Source organism: Choloepus didactylus, chromosome 10, assembly GCF_015220235.1.
Source record: "Choloepus didactylus isolate mChoDid1 chromosome 10, mChoDid1.pri, whole genome shotgun sequence".
Classification (NCBI taxonomy): domain Eukaryota; kingdom Metazoa; phylum Chordata; class Mammalia; order Pilosa; family Megalonychidae; genus Choloepus; species Choloepus didactylus.
The window spans coordinates 46,417,776-46,439,155 of record NC_051316.1 but is presented as its reverse complement, the minus strand read 5'-3'; the positions used below and the strand labels follow the sequence as shown (position 1 = coordinate 46,439,155).

Sequence of the window (21,380 nt, the reverse complement as noted above, 5' to 3'; positions counted from 1 at the left end):
TAAAAATTTAAAGTAGCTTTTCTTTTTTGTCATTCTTTTCTCATATACTGACTTATCCTTCTTAGGTATGAGTTAACAACTTACCGTGAAGAATATGTTTCACCATATGATTATCAGCCACTTGTGAGTATAAGAGGACAGAAAATCCATATTCTAATTCTTTACTTATGAATTTTAAATTATTCCTTACATCAAATGTAAATATTCAAGCTTGGGAAGGAGAAACTGCTGGGATTTATGATGTATTATATTTATTTAGTGCTATTAGCAGTTTGTGAGCGTCAATAAGAATGTCTTATGGCTATGATTTATTTTTTTCTCTTTTTTTTTTAATTCATTTTATTGAGATATATTTACATACCATGCAGACATACAAAATGAATTGTACATTCGATTGTTCACAGTACCATTACATAGTTGTGCATTCATCACCAAAATCAATCCTTGACACCTTCATTACCACACACACAAAAATAACAAGAATAATAATTAAAGTGAAAAATAGCAGTTAAAGTAAAAAGGAACACTGGGTGCCTTTGTTTGTTTGTTTTTTTCCTTTCCCCATTTTTCTACTCATCCATCCATCAACTAGACAAAGGGGAGTGTGGTCCATATGGCTTTCCCAATCCCATTGTCACCCCTCATAAGCTACATTTTTATACAATTGTCTTCAAGATTCATGGGTTCTGGGTTGTAGTTTGATAGTTTCAGGTATTTACTGCTAGCTACTCCAATTCACCAGAACCTAAAAAGGGTTGTCTATATTGTGCGTAAGAGTGCCCACCAGAGTGACCTCTCTGCTCCTTTTGGAATCTCTCTGCCACTGTAGCTTATTTCATTTCCTTTCCCAGCCCCCTTTTGGTCAAGAAGATGGTCTACATTCCTCCCTGGGAGTCATATTCCACGTTGCCAGGGAGATTCACTCCCCTGGGTGTCTGATCCCACGTAGGGGGGAGGGCAGTGATTTCACCTTTCAAGTTGGCTTAGCTAGAGAGAGAGGGCCACATCTGAGCAACAAAGAGGCATTCGGGAGGAGGCTCTTAGGCACAATTATAGGGAGGCCTAGCCTCTCCTTTGCAGCAACTGTCTTCCCAAGGGTAAAACCTATGGTAGAGGGCTCAACCCATCAAACCGTCAGTCCCCTATGTCTGTGAGCACATTAGCAACCAGGCTATAGTTTATTTTTCAAAATTTATAGATATCAAGGAGAAAACATTTGTGTCCAAAATGTATCAGGCACTTTTTTCCTCATCTTGTTTTATTTTATTGCCCCCTTCCCTGAGTTTAATTCATGTGGAATAGGAACTCATCTTTCTATTCATTTATATTGCATCTATAATAAAAGTAGGTGGTTTAATTTTTCTCTGGGAAATGAATATGTTGATAAAAAGATGTCCATTTCATAACCCGAAAGCATTTGTACTTAAAAATTATGCAACAGGAACAAAACCAGGCTGCTTCCTAATAACCTAGTTCTGAAAATCTTAACCAGTATAATATACATAAAATAGAAATAAGAGGTTTAATTATTGGGAAGGAGAAAAGCCATTTTTATTTTCAGATGATGAGATTAGCTACTTAGAATAACCAAAATATTAAACTTAAAAGTAATTAGAATGAATAAGACCACTTAGTAATACAATTGAATACAAATTAAGTATACTAAAGACAATAGTTTTCCTTCATATCAACACTAATAAGTTAATTAACTATAAAAGAAAAAAGCAAAACAAATTACTAGAGCAACACAAACCTAAAATACTTTTGAGAAACATTTTACCAAGATCAGTAAAAGAAGATGCAGTAGTTTGTCTCTGAAGATGGTGGTACTCCTGGTTGGCACATGCCACTCATCCATCAAGAGGTGTATTCCTCCAAGCCTTGAATCTGGGCTGTAAAAATGACTGATTTGATCAATAGAACATGGTCAAAGTAACCCTGAGCCAGTTACAAGCTTAACTTTTCTGCCTCTGGGAACTCTGAGCCACCATATGAGAAATCCAGGCTACTCTGCTGGAATTAGAGGCTGTGTGGAGGAGTACTGGTGAGCTGGCTTGTGAGTGAAGAAGCCGTTTTGTTCATCCAGTTGAGAGCTCTAGTTGAGAGTTTGACCGGTTGTGCCAAATTGACTGCTAGAAGCCCAAGTAGTGTTTCATAGTAGGTAAGAAACAAAGGCTATATCTGTTTAAAAGTAATTCCCCAAAATGACCAAAAAAGGATTGGCCTGTCTTACAGTTGCAATCACATGAGAAACCTTAAGAATAAGATAATTAAAATATTGTTTGAAACCGCTAATTTTTTTTTAATGTATATCAGAAGATAACTCAGAAATCTCAAATAAAAGGGAAAATCTCTCATTTTAGGGGGATTGGAAAACTAAATTTGATTAAAAGTTAAATTTATAAATTTAGTATAATTACAGTTAAACCTCAATAGATATTTTTCTAGGAATTCTAAGAGCCTAAGCATTATTTGAAAGAATAAGCAGATGAGAATAATCAAAAGTTTTCTTGAAAAGATAACATAATCAACTTAGAGAAGTAAAGGATTCATGACACCACCTTTATTATGTGATATATTAATTTTTTTATTTGAAAAAACATTCAAGCCATAAAAATACAAGTAAGTTGGTTTCTGGATTGACAAATGCCTAATACCTAAAGAACTCACACAAATTGTCAAGAAAAATGTTAATGACTCAATAGAGAAATGAGCAAAAAGATACAAAGACAATGTACAAAGTAGGAAATATAATTGACTTTAATAATTATATTATATTACCTAATTTATATAATTATATTACCTAATTTACATATAGTAAAACATGAATTAAAACAATATTTGCAAATATAATTGGCAATATTTCTTAAAATAATAATAGTCAATGAGGGTGAAGATGGTGTGACATGGGCACTTTCATCTTTTGCCAGGTAGATTGTAAATTGTTATAATATTTCTGGAAAGGAATTGGTAATGTGTATCAAGTTACTTAACTGTGTACCTATTCTTTGATCTAATAATTCTCCTAGGAAATTTTCCCTTGGGGATAAATTTAATGTACACATACTCATTATAAAATTATTTTTAACACCAAAGCTTACAAATTTCCTAAATGCTTAATATTAGGAAAAATATCAATTAAATAAATTATAATCATATGATGAGATATTATGCAGTCTTTAGAATGTCCATAGACCATTCTTTGTGTTTTGATAAATCTTCATTAAAGGTTAAGAAAAACATTAAGATACAAAATTGCATGTATATTTTGTCTAAACTATGTAAAAATATAGGGAAAATGAAAAATTGAAGGAACTGCCAAAATGCTAGTAAAGCTTGCACTGCATGGGGGATTCTGGGTGATTTTCTTCTTCTTTACACTTTGTTCCAGTTTGCTAATGCTGCCCTTTTGCAAAATACCAGAAATGGATTGGCTTTTATAAAGGGGGTTTGTTTGGTTACAAAGTTACAGTCCTAAGGCCATAAAGTGTCCAAGGGAAGGTATCAACAAAGGGTACCTTCACTGGAGAAAGGCCATTGACATCTGGAAAATCTCTGTTAGCTGGGAAGGCATGTGGCTAGCGTCTGCTTCTTCTCAGGTTGGGTTTTAAAATGGCATTCTCCAAAGTGTTGCTCTTGGGGCATTTCATCCTCTCTTAGCTGCAGCTGCTCTGTGTCTGGGCCTGTGTGGCTCTTTTTAAAGTACTCCAGTGATCCAATAAAGACCCACCCTGAACAGGTGGGGCAACACCTCCATGGAAATAATCCAATGAAAGGTCTCGCTCACAGTTGATTGAGTCACATCTCCATGGAAACACTGAATCAATAGGTTCCAACCTAATCAACACTAATACATTTGCCCCCAGAAGATTGCACCGAAGAATATGACTTTTTCTGGGGGACATAATATATATAAACTGGCACACATCTTTTAGAATTTTCTCATGCAACAAGGATGATTGTTTATAATGAGAAAAACCACAAGAAAACAAATATATTATGTTAAAAATGCATTTCAGACCCATTTCCTTATCTACAGGGGGTCTGGCTCTATTTCTAAACAAAATGAAGTTTAAGATACATAATTAAAAACTCACAAAATTCAAAGGACTAATGTCACCATAGACATAAATGTAAAGAATGTGGAACAAATTGTCAGGGAACATAAATCTCTAGTCATTGTGGTGTATATTTGACTTTTTATGATGCTTTAAAAATTTTCAGCACTATTTTGCATGTTCTTTGTTCCCACATTAATGGCATAACACACCATGACAGTTTGGCTTTATTTACAGAATTTTATTCATTGACTTCTAACTTCTATGCCAAAGAAATTGATTTTGAAGCATGTTTTCAGCACTTCTTCTAGCCCCTCCGCTTAACGAATGCTTGCATTACATTGTTATAGGGTACAAAAACATCTTTTGAATTGTAATAACAGTGATGTCTAAATAACAGCTGTATAGTGACTGAACTCTGACATAGAAATTACCATGCCCACAAACAAGCATATGATTCACAAAATACTGACAAAGGAAGGAAGATATTTGTTTACTTGCTAGACACTTCACCATGTGGCCTTAGCATAAACAGTTCACCATTCACTCAGCCCCGTTGCCTTTTCAATTCTAAATGAAATTGAAAATATTTGGATTAATATTATTTCAAATTTTGTGCATGAATTGAGACTTTATTAATTTTTAAAGCAGCATCTTTTATATTTGCTTAACCCAAATTTATATAAAATAGGACAGCATTGTAGAAAGTTTAAAGGAGATGCAGATTATCTCATAGCTCTCTAACCATAGGGAAGGAAAAACAGAATATTAGGAGAGAAATGGAAGATAATTAAAAGCTGCTTCTTTAGAACTCCACTTCTTAAGCTGGATGCTTATAATGACTTACCCCAATTTCAATTAAAGATACTGTTGGGGATTGAATCATGTACCCCACAAAAGACATGCTCAAGTCTTAATCTGTGTTCCTGTGAGTGTGAACCCATTTGTAAATAGGATTTTTGAAGATCCTATTAGTTGTTAAGGTGAGACCAAACTGAATGAGGATCGGGCCTTTATCTTTATGACTGAAGTCCTTATAAGCAGAGGAAATTCAAACAGCAAAAACCAGAAGTCAGCAAAAGCAGAGATGCAGACACCAGTGGAGAGTGCCTCATGCTGGAGACTGCCTGAACACGAGAGACTCTGGGAGGAAACAAGCCCTTCCAAGACCTCTAACTTCTAGCCTCCCAAATCACAGGACGGTAAATCCCTGTTGTTTAAGCCAGGCAGTATGTGGTATTTGTCACAGAAGCCCTGGCAAACCAAGACAAATACATTATCTTAAAAGCTTCCCAACCATTCTCCTAAAAAACCAGAACAGAGAAAAAGTGTGAAGAGGAAAAATGCAAAGATTGAACCAAGGCTGGCTGTTTATAGGGTCTGTGAAACATTAGAACAAGGGGACATTGAGCCGAGGATGGGGGGGTGGAGAGTTGACTGAACATACTCAGTTGATGAGTAAGGGAAACTGGCAAACTCAGGAATTTGAAATGACAAGGATTGAAAATGGTGATAAAAAAATCAACGTGGCCATTTGAGCTAGGTCTGAGAGAGCTAGAAAAATAGGAGGTAATGATCAAAGGAGGTTGGATTGGAATTTATTATTTCAGAGAGGGAACACCCCTGGGGAAAGACAGAATACAGGTATGGCCATGGGAGTATATAGAGTGGAATGAAAACCATTGACTTGAAAAAGTGAAGGAATGGTAAACTAGAGTGGTTACATCCTGAATATGGTGGTTGAAATCAACCAGCAAGATGGCAGGACAGAAGGTGGAGCTGAAAACTCTGAGTGAGATGTCTGAGCCCTGTGTAAACTTAGGGGAGTGCTTTGGAGGCTGATGGCTCCTCCCTGCCATGCGCCCTTTGAGTGCATCTGGTTGAGCAGAATCAAGTGTGAAGCACCATTTTATTTTTCTAGATAGGGCTGCCTATTGAATTTTATTTCTAGGCATATGAAAACCTTCAAACCAAAAAGTATTGTACATCCCAGTTCATTCAGTGGTAGAAAGATGAGAAAATTTTTTAATGGAAAAGTAGGTTTTAAAGTTGGCATGCATTCCAAGTTGACCACAAGAAGTCCATGTAATGTTTCATATTAGGTAAGAAAAGAGGGTCATCTGTTAAAAGCAATTCCAAACAACTGCAGAATTGACCTGTCCTACAGTTAGGGCTCTATGTACTGCATAGCAGTTATTAAAATAGTGATACTTTCTTTTTTTTAAAATTAACTTTATTTATCAAAAAATCAAAAAACAAACATTTCCAGATAAAATAAAACAAAGGAACAGGAAAAACAAATATCTTGAAATAACTTCATTGCTTCCAATATGTTCCTACAATACCACAAAAAAATTAACAAACCATAGTCATTTCTGAACATTCCCATATCATTAAGATTACCCTCAATATGTTATCTGTTCTTATTAGATTATCATTCCCCCTTCGCTAACTGCTATCGATCTCTAGGTCCCCTATTTTCTACAATGAGAGTTCACATTAGTGTAACATACAATGTCTCTCCTTTTGTGTCTGATTATTTCACTCAACATAATGTCCTCAAGTTTCCTCCATTTTGTTATATGCTTCATGACCTTGTTCCTTCTCACTGCTGCGTAGTATTCCATCGGATGCATGTACCACATTTTGTTTATCCACTTATCTGATGTAGGACAGTTAGGTTGTTTCCATTTCTTGGCAATTGTGAATAATGCTGCTATGAACATTGGTGTGCAAATGTCTGTTCGTGTCACTGCTTTCAGGTTCCCTGGGTAAATACTGAGAAGTGAAATTGCTGGATTGTAGGGTAACTCAACACCTAGCTGTCTAAGGAACCACCAAACTGTCTTCCAGAGTGGCTGTACCATTATACAGTTCCACCAGCAATGAATAAGAGTTCCAATTTCTCCACATCCTCTCCAGCATTTGTAGTTTCCTGTTTGTTTAATGGTAGCCATTCTTATTGGTATAAGATGATAACCTTATTGTGGTCCTGATTTGCATTTTCCTGATAGTGAAGATGAAAATTTTTCATGTGTTTTTTAGCCATTTGTATTTCCTCTTCAGAGAACTGTCTTTTCATATCTTTTGCCCATTTTATAATTGGGCTATTTGTACTGTTGTCATTGAGTTGTAAGATTTCTTTATATATACAATATATCGATCTCTTATCAGATAGATGGTTTCCAAATATTTTCTCTCATTGAGTTGGCTGTCTCTTTACCTTTTTGACAAATTCCTTTCAGGTACAGAAGCTTTTAATTCTGAGGAGTTCCCATTTATCTATTTTTCTTTCATTACTTGTGCTTTACGTGTAAGGTCTAAAAGCAACCCCCTAATATGAGGTCTTGACGTTTCCCTATATTATCTTCTAGGAGCTTTATGGTGCAGTCTCTTATATTAAGATCCTTGATCCATGCTGAATTAATTTTAGTATAGGGTGTGAGGTAGGGGTCCTCTTTCATTCTTTTAGATATAGATATAGATATCCAGTTCTCCCAGCCCCATTTATTGAAGAGGCTGTTATGCCCCAATACAGTGGATTTTGGGACCTTATCAAAAATCAGTCGACCGTAGATCTGGGGGTCCATTTCTGAATTCTCAGTTCAATTAAATTGATCAATATGCTTATCTTTGTACCAATACCATGCTATTTTGACTACTGTGGCTTTATAATAGGTTTCAAAGTCAGGCAGTGTTAAGTCCTCCCACTGCGTTTTTCTTTTTTAGAGTAGTTTTAGTAATTTGAGGCATCTTTCCCTTCCAAATACTTTCTTGCTGGTCAGAAATTAGCAGTGTTCTAAAGTCTCCCAGGACATCCTCCACCTGAGCAGCCCAGCCCCTCCTCAGGAATCCCTGGACCTAAGACTCCATTATGACTTTTATGGCCCTAAGCACTTTTGCTGACTTGGACCTCTTCTTCCATAAAACAGTATTTAAAAACATACATCACAAATATGTTGATATGAAGATGAATATACCCCAGGCTGAATTATATGAATTTTTTAAAATTCTGATTTAAAAAATTAAAACATTTTTGCCTATGGCCTTGTGCTTCCTGTGCATAAGGGTGAAGTCAACCAAGCCTCGACCTCCTAGAATTTTTTTTTTAACAGTTTTATTCATACACCAAACAATCCTGAGTGTATAATCACTGGCTCTTGGTATAATCACATAGTTATGCATTCACCACTACAGTCAAGATGAGAACATTCTCATTTTTTCCAAAGGAAAAAGAGAAAAGGGAAAAAGAATCTCATACCCCTCTCTTATATTGCCCCTATTATTTATATCCAGCTTTGGTATACTGCCTTTGTTGCCATTAATGAAAGAATATTACAGTGGTACTGTTAACTATAGATCTTAGTTTACATTAATTGTATTTTTTTCCTATATAAAACCCTATTATTAACACCTTGTAATAGTAACATATGTTTGTTCTAGTTCATGTAAGAACTCTTACATTTATATGATTAGCCACCAGCATTGTCTACTCTGGGTTTCGCTAAGTTATACTGCCCCAGTTTTTATCCCTTATCTTTCCTCCTGGTGTCATACATGCCCCTAGCATTCATCTTTTGACCATATTCATGCTCAGCTCTGTTCATTATACTGATAATATTGTGCTACCATCACATAGTATTGTGCTATCCATTTCTGAATGTTTACAAACAATCTTGTTAAACATTCTGTACTCCCTAAGCATTAAATTCCCAGTCTCTACCCTCTTTCTATCCCCCAATAACCTGTGGTCTCAAATTTAACTCTCAGAGTTTGCTTAGTATAGTTAGTTCATATTAGTGAGACCATACAGTATTTTTCCTTTTGTTTCTGGCTTATTTCACTCAACTTAATGTTCTCAAGGTTCATCCACATTGTTACATGCATCGTGACTTTATTCCATCTTACAGCTACATAATATTCAATCATATGCATATTTCACAGTTTGTTTATACACTCGTCAGTTGGCCATGTGGGCTGTTTCCATCTCTTTGCAATCATGAATAATGCCACTATAAACATTGGTGTGCAGATGTTTGTTCATGTCCTTGTTTTCATTTTTTTCTGAGTATATATCTAGTAATGGGATTGCTGGCTCATATGGCAATTCTATACTTAGCTTCCTGAGGAACCACCAAACTGCCTTGCAGAGCAGCTGCACCATTCTACAGTCCCACCAACAGTGAATAAGTGTACCTCTTTCTCCACATCCTCTCCAGCACTTGTAGTTTTGTAGTTTTCTTTCTCTTTCTTTCTTTTTTTTTTTTTTTGGATAATGGCCAATGATGTCTCATTGTGGTTTTGATTTGTATTTCCCTGATACCTAGTGACGTTGAGCATCTTTTTGTATGCTTCTGAGTCGTTTGTATTTCCTCTTTGGAAAAGTGTCTGTCCATGTCTTTTGCCCATTTTTAAATTGGGTTGTTTGTCTTTTTGTTGTTGAGTTGTAAGGGTTCTTTATATATTCTGGATATTAAACCCTCATCAGAATGTGGTTTCCAAATACTGTCTGCCATTGCATAGGCAGCCTTTTTACTTTCCTGATAAAGTCCTTTGATGTGCAAAAGTACTCAATTTTGAAGAGATCCCATTTATCTATTTCTTCTTTCATTGCTTGTGCTTTGGGTGTAAGGTCTTTGAAACCACCTCCTACCACAAGAGCTTTGAAATGTTTCAAATAGTTTTATGGTATTAGCTCTAATGTTTAGTTAGGTCTTTGATACATTTTGAGTTAATTTTTGTATATGGTATGAAATAGGGGTCCTCTTTCATTCTTCTGGATATGGATATCCAGGTCTTCCAGCATCAGTTGTTGAAGAGTCTGTTCTTTCCTAGTTGAGTGAACTTGGCCACCCTGTCAAAAATCAATTGTCCATAGATGAGAGTGTCTATTTCTGAACTCTCAATTCAATTCCTTTGGTCATTGTATCTGTCTTTATGCCAGTACCATGCTGATTTGACCACTGTAGCTTTGTGATATGCTTTAAAGACAGGTGTGAGACCTCCCACTTCATTTTTCTTTCTCAAGATGTTTTTAGCTATTTAAGGCACCCTGCCCTTCCAAATAAATTTGATTATTGGTTTTTCTTTTTCTAAAAAGTAAGTTGTTGGATTTTGGTTGGTAAAGTGTTGAACATATAAATCATTCTGGGTAGAATTGATATTTTAACTATATTTAGTCTTTCAATTCATGAACACAGTATGTCCTTCCATTTATTTAGGTCTTCCTTGATTTCTTTTAACAGTGTTTTGTAGTTTTCTACAGAGGTCTTTTATGTCCTTGGTTAAATTTATTCCTAAATATTTGATTCTTTGGGTTGCTATTGTAAATGGGAGTTTCTTTCTTGATTTCCTCTTCAGATTGCTCATTACTAATGTATATAAACACTACTGATTTTTGCATGTTGATCTTGTATCCAGCCACTTTGCTGAACTCATTAGCTCTAGTAGTGTTGCTATAGATTTTTGGGGGGATTTTCTATGTATAGGATCATGACATCTGCAAATAGTGAAAGTTTTACTTCTTCCTTTCCAATTTGGATGCCTTTTTTTTTCTTTTTCTCACCTAATTGCTCTAGCTAGAACTTACAGCACAATGTTGAATAACAATGGTGACAGTGGGCATCTTTGTCTTGTTCCAGATCTTAGAGGGAAAGATTTCAGTCTTTTCCCATTGAGTATGATGTTACTTGTGGGCTTTTCCTTTATTCCCTTCATCATGTTGAGGAAGTTTCCTTCTAGTCCTATCCCTTGAATTATTTTCATGAAGAAAGGATGCTGAATTTTGTCAAATGCCTTTTCTGAATGAATCAAGATGATCATGTGGTTTTAACCCTTTCATTTGTTGATGTATTGTATTATATTAATTGATTTTCTGGTGTTGAACCATCCTTGCATATTTGGAATAAAACCCACTAGGTCATGATGTATAATCATTTTAATGTGCTTCTGGATTCTATTTGGAAGTATTTTGTTGAGGATTTTTGCCTCTATGTTCTTTAGAGAAATTGGTCTGTAATTTTCTTTTCTTGTAGTATCTTTGTCTGACTTTTTAATTGGGTTGATGTTGGCTTCATAGAATGAGTTAGGTAGCTTTCCCTCCCCTTCAAGATTTTGCAGAGTTTGGGCAGGATTGGTACTAATTCTTCCTTGAATGCTTGGTAGAATTCACATGTGAAGCCATCTGGTCCTGGACTTTTCTTTCTTGGGATGTTTTTGATTACTGATTCAATCTCTTTATTTGTGATTGGTTTATTGAGGTCTTCTGTTTCTTCTTGAGTCAATTTTCATTGTTCATGGGTTTCTGGGATGTTGTCCATTTCATCTAAGTTGTCTAGTTTGTTAGCATACAGTTGTTCATAATATCCTCTCATTATCATTTTTATTTCTCTGGGATCAGTAGTAATGCCCCCCTCTCATTTCTGATTTTATTTATTTGCATCCTCTCTCTTTATGCTTTTGTCAGCCTAGCTAAGGGTCCATCAATTTTATTGATTTTTTCAAAGTACCGACTTCTGGTTGTTGATTCTCTCTATTGTTTTCTTTTCCTCAATTTCATTTATTTCTACTATAATCTTTGTTATTTCTTTCCTTCTGTTTGCTCTGAGTTTAGTTTGTTGTTCTTTTTGTATTTCCTCCAGGTGAGCAGTGAACTCCTCAAGTATTGTTCTTTCTTCTTTTTTAAGGTAAGCATTTAGGGCAATAAGTTTCCCTCTCAGCACTGCATTTGCTGCACCCCATAAGTTTTGAAATGTTGTGTTCTTATTTTCATTAGCTTTGAGATATTTACTGGTATCTCTCATAATTTCTTCCTTAACCCACTGGTTGTTTAAGAGTGTGCTGTTTAATCTCCATGTATTTGTGAATTTTCCAGCCCTCTGCCTGTTATTGATCTCCAGCTTCATTCCTTTATGATCCAAGAAATTGTTTTGTATAATTTCAATCTTTCAAAATTTATTGAGATCTGCTTCATGACCCAGCATGTGGTCTATCCTGGAGAATGATCCATGGGCAGAAGAATGTATATCCTGATCTTGTGGGATGTACTGTTCTGTGAATCTTTTAAGTCTAGATCATTTATCATATTATTCAAGATCTCTGTTTCCTTACTGGTCCTCTGTCTAGATGTTCTATCCATTGATGAGAGTGGTGTATTGAAGTCTCCAGCTATTGCTGTGGAGGTGTCTGTTTTCTCCCTTCAGTGTTGCCAGTGTTTACTTCATGTATTTGGTGCATAAATATTAATGATTGTTATTTTTCTTGATGAATTGTCCCTTTTATTAATACATACTGTCTTTCTTTGTCTCTTTAACATTTTACATTTAAAGTATAATTTGTCTGATATTAGTATAGTTTCCCCACTCTTTTCTGGTTGCTATTTGTGTGAAATATCTTTTTCTAGGCTTTCACTTTCAATGTATTTTTGTCCATGTGTCCAAGGTGAGTCTCTTGTAGACAGTATATAGATGGATCCTGGTTTTTTTTCCTGTTTTTTTTTTATCCATTCTGCTAGTCTATGAATTTTAATTGGGGAGTTTAATCCATTAACATTTAATGTTATTATTATAAAAGCAGTACTTTCTTCAACCATTTTGTCCCTTGGATTTTATGTCATATCTTTTTTTTTCCTTATTATATAATATAGGTTATGTACAGAAAGATGAAGACTTTCAAAGCACAATTCAACAAATAGTTATAGAGAAAATTTCAAAGAATGTTATAGGTTACAGTTCCACCATGTCATTACCTCCTTCTAGCTATTCCAACACCCCAGCATCTAAAAATATATATGTATTTATATAAAGTTTCAGTATTCGTAGATATTTGTTAAATCTTATCTTGTTTGTTGCTACTCCTTCCTCTCACTTAATCTCTTTCTCCATCTTCAGGGGTGTCTAGACAGTGAGCACCCTAACTTGTTCATATCAAAAGAGGGTATCAAGAGTTTGGGGAAGGAAGCTGCACCTGATTGTTGTTCTTAAAGATGCTGTTGCCCCTGGGTTTTGGGACTTGTCTGGCATGGGAATACTCTGGTGGATTTAAGTTTCTGAGAGATAAAACCTAGCGAGTGAATATTTTATAGAATTTCAAGTAAGGACCTAGGTGTTTGGAGACTACTTTTGGTAAGGGCATGGCATACTGTGGCCATTTGGGATGGCTAGCTGGAGCTTGCATAAGAGGAACCTCCAGGATAGCCTCTCAACTCATTTGAGATCTCTCAGCACTGTGAACTCAGCTTGTTACCTTTCTTTACCCCCACACCTTTTTGTTCAAGTATGCATTTTCAATCCCTCACTGCCAGGACCCATCTCATTCCTGGGAGTCATGTCCCACATCACCAGGGAGATTCATTCCCCTGGGAGTCATGTCCCTCATGGGGAGGGAGAAGTTAGTGAATTCATTTGCTGAGTTGGGCTTAGAGAGAAAAAGGCCACATCTGAGCAACAAAAGAGGTTCCCTGGAGGTGCCTCTTAGGCATAATTATAGGAGGGCTCAGCTTCCCATTTACAACCCTGTTTCACAAGAGAAGCCTCAAGACAGGGCTTGATTTATTAAGTAGCAACCCAGGGGTCTTGAAAGAAAGATAGGGAAAGAATGACTTGCTGAAAGATGAAGAGCTGGGACAGAAAGTAGATCCAGAACAGGATGGGGGCCCAGTAGAAAGTATCACACATCTGACCTACATTAACTTTGAATTCCAAGCTCTTAAGGTCTGCTTTTTGTATCTTTGTTCCATTCTGTGCCCCCATTATCTTCTGCGTTTTCATTCCACTAGTGAAAGGTAATTTCTTCCTCCCTCCCTCCCTCTCTTCCTTCCTTCTTTCCCTTTCTCCCTTTCTTTTTGTTCTGTTTTTAAAAGTAATAGTACTAAACGTCGGTCAACGTAAATGTGGTCACATGGAATAATCCTGTATAAGTCTTGTAGTTTGTTTTTGTCAAATTTTACCTGCAAACTTAAGGATGCATTTTGACTAGGTAATGTTCCAGGCTCTATACTCTGTCTTAAGTAATTTTATTTTAGTCCTTCTTTTCTTTGTACTACATCTGAATATACCCACTATTTAATTTTCTCATATTTGTCTGTTAATGTTCTGACTCAATATCGACTAACCTAAGGATAATGGCTATTTGCCATATATGCTTATTTATGTTATTTATGTACTATTGACTGAAATGAAATGAGAGTTTTAGGTTCTTTTGCAAATGAGGTAGTGTAGGGGTTGGAGTTAGAGGAGAGGGTGGGGGTTATAACCTGGTATCTTTTGGTTCCTATCAAGGTGTTCTGTAATGCTGCTGCTAGTCAACCTCAGAAAAACCTTTAATTACTTAGGTTGATAAGGAGATGGTGGCCTTTCTGAATGTAAATTTCATACCTGAAAGACCTCACCATGTATTGTAAATATGGGCATTGACCTTGCATGTATGTATACATGTAGGCTTGGTTTTATGGCTTGATAGGCTAACAATTCTGGGTTCTGCCAGCACTAAAGGACCAAATTTCCTAGGTCCCAGATTCAACCTCAGTATCTGCTGGTTCATATAATGCCATAGGGCTTCCACAGCTTTCCATTGTTTGGGATGTAAGCAAAGTTCTCTCATTTGGTAGAATATACAGTTTCTGGTAGGTGAATAGAAGGAAAGAAGGGAAGGAGGGAGGACAAAAGGAAAAGAAGGAAAGAAGAAGGGAAGGAAGTAAAATTTACTGAGTGTCTACCATGTGCTAGGCTCTGACTTAGTTATCTTACAAGTATTAGCTCACTTAATCCTCACCCTCTTTTGAACTACCCTGGGAAACCAACCCTATTTGTAGAAATTTACATTGAGGAACTTGTGTTCCAGAGAAGTTAAATATTAGTAATAACACAGTGGATGTGTCTAAAATGAACCCAGGTCTAACTGGGTTTTTAGCCACTTTGCACAAATATAACTCAACAATTATATACTCAACTTTTGTAGGCTTTGGGTCTCCTCACCTTCAAAATTAGTGGTTTGGACCAAATGATCTTTGATTTGATTTCTACTCAGTTTGATTTGATTTGATTTGATTCTATCTCATCAGTCCTAACCCCCCCCCAATAATTATTTATTTAAGACCATATAATCTTTTTATTTGATTTGGTTCTATCTCATCAATCCTATACTACCCCAATAATTATTTATTTATGACCAAGTAATCTTTTTGATTAAATACCTTTGCATACTTTTACTATAAGTCTTCAGACAACTATATATAAGTGGGAAGACTTTTATACATGAAATATACTGAAAATAATGAAACAAAATATCACAAGCAATCTACTTTTATATCTACTTTAATTCCATCCAATGTGACATTCACATAAATAAGCTTGCTCCCTCAAATACCTTTTTAAGAGTAAATAGGGTGACAAAAATAAGCGTACTTAGAGGCATGCTAGGGAAGAATGATCTTTGCTGTGCTAATGCCAGGTGGCTAATAGCTTTCTTTAATGGTGGACACAAGGTTAGTTCTCAGTGACTGATTTGGCCAGGAAACATACCCCATTATGCATTTTTATGGGTGATCTAAATGAAGGAATTGATAATAAGCTTTCAAATTATCTTATAATGTTAAATTAGGTGGTTATTGATGTTCCAGAAGGCAGGCCTAAAACTGAAAATGACCTTGAAAAATAAAACTACCAAACAAAAAAAGTAGTGTAGAAAATTTTTCTTAACCATTCATGGATAGGACATTATTACATAAATGGTACTTGTCATATAGAGTTTCCACTATTGGAGGGAAACTATCTGTAGCATAAATAATAGCAATTCCCTTCTTGTTATTCAAAACTCTTAAGACTATATCTTAAAATTAAAACTAGAGGCAGTATCTACAAATAAAATAATTATCTAAGTAGCTAGTCCAAAACAGTAAGCTAAAACTATTTTAATGGGAATCCTGTATGGTATGCATTATTGTTCTGTAAACCCACAACTTCTCTAATAAATGGAAAAAAAGATTAGGAAGAATATCAAGGGCCATGGCCATGTACTTCTCACTTCCATTTTAATACTTCAAATGAAGCCCACCTCCCCCAGAAACAGGGTCATAGTAATTTTTTTAAAAGACCTAAAAAAAAAAAAGGATGAAATAAAATAAGAAGTATAATCAAAGAACAGCCTTTTTGAAGATTAGGAAAAATAGAGGAATGGGGATATGGTTGACTAGGAAACAACAATGTAACTTTTATTCTGACAACAAACATAGGGTTGGTGGTGGGGTAGGGGAAGGGAGATGTGGTGGTGATCTAAGAGTAGGATAACTACCATTAAAGATAGACCAATATACTGTACTGATGTAAGTGGTAAAACCATCTTTTCTGTTTGTCCTTTCTGATGAGGGAAGGAGAACTGGGGGATCCACTCACCAAGAGAACTCTGCTATAACATCCTAACCTGTTTTCCTATATCTCTTAAAGAAAAAGAAGAAACAACAGAAATGGGAGAAAAGGAACTAGAAACCTTTCTTAACCTTAAGGCAGATTTTCCTGATAGTGATTTTCTTGCATCTTTACTGGTTCCAGTTTCTGTAGGACCAATTTTTGCCCTCAGCATTCCCTTCCTTGATATTCATTCTCCCCCACATTTTGTCAACATGTTTTAACTGACTTTCTGAACCCTTTACTGAAATGGCACACTCAAACATGTCTAGTGATTGATTCTAATGTTGATAGTGTTTTTCTTAGGGCTTGTTCTCTGTGATGCTTCTTTGGCTATACTGCATTCTTCAACCTCTGTTACCTTCAGAACCTATGACATTGCAACTCTCTGTCCTTATCTCTCCTTTTCTATTCTTTGTGGCTTCTTTATGTACTCAGCTATGGGTGCCCTAACATTTGGGCCCCAGAACTCTTCTATTCTCATTATACACAATCTTGGAGAATTCACTTACTACCATGGTGCCACACCAACCATCACTTTTTTTTGGTCACTTTTTTTTCCATGTAATTTCAAACTTAAAGGAAAGTTACAAGAACTCCCATGTAATCTTTACCCAGAGTCTCCTATTTATGTTTGAGAATATGTTGGAGACATGTTGCTTTTTTATTCCTAGTTTAATGTGTATTTCCTAAGAACAAGGACACATCGCCATGGTAGAGTTTTCAATCTCAGGAAAATAGGTACAGTACAATGATCTAGTCCTCAGCCCATATACAAATATTGCCCATGGTCCCACTAATGTTCTTTTTAGCTCCTTTGCCCCTGCCATTGATCACTGTTGTGCATAGAGCACTGGCTTCTCTACAGGCCATCTGTCTCACAGCGCCACTTTCCAAGCAAATATTTTGTACTAATGTTATCTCAAATTAAAAATGTACAAAATGTGACTTTCCCCCCAAAACTAGTCCTCCCCCATCTTCATGTCTTATTCTTTCTAGTGGTGTTGTAACTCTTCTAGTCATCCAGGTTTGAAGCTATGAGTCTTCTCTGGTTCTTTTCTCCAGTTAGCCATTTAAGTCCTCTAAGTTCTTCCTTTGAAATGTCTCGTCTAGTCTGGCTCTAATGCCCACCCCTCCTGCACCTCAAACAAATTCTTCCAGTTATCCTCATATACCCGAGGAGCTCAGAAAAAGCTTGCAGTGATTTTCCTACTTTAAGTGAACTTTGTCAGAACTCAGGGTCCCTGAAGCACCAGAAAAATGGACCAGCCAACGACAGCACTGGTGATTCATCAATCTGTTTCTATACACAAATTCTAAATACTTCTTCCCACCTCCACTAAATAAATGTTGAACAAACATTTAACTATTATATTAGGGTGTCGAAAGTGAAACAAGAGTAAATTCATATGTGCAGAGAAGACATGTCTGATAATGGCCTTCTTCCTGAGCGCACAACCAGTGGGAAAACTAACTCTTCAAGCAATTTAAATCTCAGTTTGATTCCATAATTTAAATAGCCCCTTTGGAGATGTTAAATGTCTCTTCAAAAAAAAAAACTCTCACTTTTTTAGACATCCTCTCCCATCCTTTGTGTGCAAAAAAGAGCTAAAGTCGCAGGCTGGGATGGCTGTCCTTAGAAAGGCCTGCTTACAAGGTAGGCCCTTGGCTGGCATCTGAAAACTTGGATTTTGGGAGGATTTCCACCTTGTAATAATGGTACACTGTGCCTAAACTGTATGAACACTATGGTTTATGCTGATCACCTGCTTTCCTCCCGGGAGTCTGAAATTTTAGTATGTGTTCAGTGGATGGTGCTTGTGTGACTAGTCCCCAATAAGAACCCTGGGCCCTGGTAGACATGTCACTGGTCTTTCTTGGAGGAATTGTGTGCACTCTTTGTGACTCTACTGGGAGAAGATTCTGGAAGTTTGTGCCTGGTTTCCTTTAGACTTCATCCCATATACTTTTCCCTTTGCTGATTTTGCTTTGTATCCTTTCACTATAATAAATCATAGCCATAAGTACAACTGTATGCTGCGTTCTGTGAGTCCTCCTAGCAAATCATTGAGCCTGGGATGATCTTGGGGACCCCCAACATACACTACTTTTCTCCCTGTGCCAGGCTGTATTTTCCAAAAATGGATGCAATTTGTGCTCTCAACCCATGTTCTCTACAATGTTATTTTGACGCTCTTCCCATTGAGAGGCAGAGCCTATTTTACCTCCCGTAGAATCTGGATGGACTGTGACTCCAATGGAAGTGAATGTATGAGATCTGAGGCTAGAAGATAAAAGGCTTCTTCTGGTTCTCTTTGTGGGATGTTCATTCTCAGAATCCAGTTACCATACTGTAATGAAACTCAAGCAGGCACATGGAAAGGCCCTGTTTAGTTGCTCCTGCCAATAGCCCCAGCCAAGGTTCCAACAGACGGCCAATGTCAACTACTAGACATTTCACTGACAGATGATTCCATCCCCCAGATCTTGAGTCACCCCTAGCTCTCAAGTCTTCCTTACTGCTGTTTTCTCTGCTAGCCTTAGTTGCTTAAGTCTGTGGATATTGTAACTGGAGTCTTTTTCTTTCTGGGCTGTGTTGGAGTCCAGATGGCATGTCCTTGCTGTCTCAGCCTCATTTCTACTCTCACAGGCACTACAGACCCCACGGAAGGTGTCTGTGGTTCCCATTCAGCTCTAGCTCCAATGTTTAGCTCTTCAGCCCCTGTTAGTACCCCCACCCCACCCCCTGCAGGCTTTCAGCTACTTAAAAATCCTATCTATACCATAGGATATAAAATATGGCTCAAGGTGGATCAATCTCAGAGCCTCTCTCTGTCTGACCACACTGCTCAAACAATTTTGACACAGCTATTCCCCAGGTAAATAAAAAGGCAGCCTGAGAGGTGTAGACTCTTTTAAGAGTTTTCAGTAGGGATGGTGAGCTAGTCCCTATGCCTTCCTGCCATTATTTTCATTTATCTAAAACCCTTCTCTCTGTCTAGGTCAAAGGGATTCTCCAGATTAAAGCACTGAGATGGGAAAATTGGGACCACATTGACTCTCTATACTGTCTGGCTTTCCTTCTCCCTTATTTTCTACTTCCTACCATTCCCCAGATTAACAGTCTCTCCCCTATCCTCTTTCTCTTAATTTCAACTCTTAGGTAATCCTTAATGGCAAACAGGATATTTTCTCTACACATTTGGAGAATTCTATGATCAGAGTCTTCCAGGCTTGGTCATTGATTTTCTAAAGCCTCACAACTTTAGGTTGGATTACAAGGCTATTTCTTTTTTGGAAAGTCCTATTTTGAATGTTAGATGCTGCATATGGCTTTGCTCTTTGGTTTGGCCCTTTTCCGAAACAAATTTTGATCACTCTCCATTCTCTCCTCTTTTCCATCCCCTGGCAACCACTAATCTACTTTTTGTTTCTGTGGATTTGCCTATTCTGAACATTTCGTATAAATGGGATCATACAATTTGTAGTCTTTTAAGATAATGTTTTCAAGATTCATCAGTGTTGTAGGATGCATAAGGGCTTTATTCTTTTATATTACTGAATAATATTCCATTAGATGGACATACCACATTTATTTATCCATTCATCAGTAGGGTTGTTGGGATCCAATTCTAATCAAGATCCAGGATCTAGTCCTTTCTATATCCAGTCTTTAATACTTTCTGCTGCCAGAATTATTTTACTAAACACCACATTTAATTATGTCACCACTTCATCAAAACCTTCCTCTCTGCATATGAGATGTTGAAGGAATACACTGGCCTGGCATTCAAAGTCCTCTTCAGTTCAAAGGCAGTTAGGAATGAGAAGATCCTGTCTCCCTCTGAGGGGGCAGTTTGGGCCAGTAATGCTCAAATCTCATTTAAAGTTCCTCTACCTAAACCAAAAATAAAACAAAGGAACAGACCCCAACAACCAAAAGCAAAAACCCATATAGCTTTAGGATTTTATTGTTTATTATTATTACCAATTTAAAACAGAAAATAGGTAATCAGTTCTAGGAGTTTATGTTCTCTGTCTGCCATCACCACTGGTGTAATCAAAGAATTGATATTTCCTTTGGGAAATGGTCAGTGATGGTTGGGAAATGGTCAGTGATGGTGTCTTGTTTTATTACAATAGAAACTTTTATGAAGTGTTCTAAGAATAAACATCTTTAACATTTTACTGGGTTGTACTGAGGTAAATTTCTCATAGGAACCAGTTTTAGGGTTTGGCATACACCACTGTCCTGGGAAATATGACTTGGTACTGTGAGAAACAGAACTGTACCTGGAAGAAAACAAAGGCTCACCCGATTGTGGAGGAGAAAAGAAATTTTATTTTTGTTCTTGCAAGAGCGGGCACACTACCAAAAGAAAGAATGGAATGGTTGGCGCACCAAACAAAGGAAAGCAGCACAATTTATTTTCTAAGCCTAACACGCAGGTCCCTCCCCTGTTTCCCCATTGGCTGGGTACTCCAGAGGTTACAGTTTATCTGAGAGAGCTGCCTAACCTGCCTTTGATTACACCTCATATTCCTTCACATTTAGTAACCTTGGTTATTACTTATTTTTACCCAGATAAGGAGCTGGCATTAGCTCTAGGCTCACGTCAGAGGCTCTTGCTTTCCCTCTAATCACAGAGTCAGTTTGTGCTAATTGTGTTTAGTTTCTTTTTCCCCTATTTCATGTCACCTTTATGTGAAAACTAAACTTAACCCTTTTCTTACGGTACTGATTATTAAAAACATAATCTAAGATATTATTCTTTGGAATTATTATAACTTATGTTAATGAAAATATGTTGAATGGTAATTAAATTATAATTCAGTCTTATTTAGATGATAATAAAATTAAAATTTTTCTTTATGCTCTGTAATTATGGTTTAGAAAAATTTTACATATATGATCTTTTTT

At 36.6% G+C, this 21,380-nt stretch overlaps 1 protein-coding gene across 5 annotated transcripts in view; it reads left to right on the top strand.

Annotated features, from left to right (window-relative positions):
• The window catches only part of C10H9orf135 (chromosome 10 C9orf135 homolog), a 246,029-nt gene that overhangs the window by 92,250 nt on the left and 132,399 nt on the right, over positions 1-21,380 (top strand). For 3 of the 5 annotated variants that reach the window (XM_037797855.1, XM_037797858.1, XM_037797857.1), the window contains exon 5: positions 66-123. The exons of 1 other annotated variant lie outside the window; for it this stretch is intronic. In XM_037797855.1, the coding sequence (XP_037653783.1) occupies positions 66-123 (58 nt within the window). Of the gene's footprint in view, positions 1-65; positions 124-11,698; positions 11,744-21,380 lie in introns of all 5 variants that reach the window. One more of the 5 variants, XM_037797856.1, reaches the window with a different exon arrangement.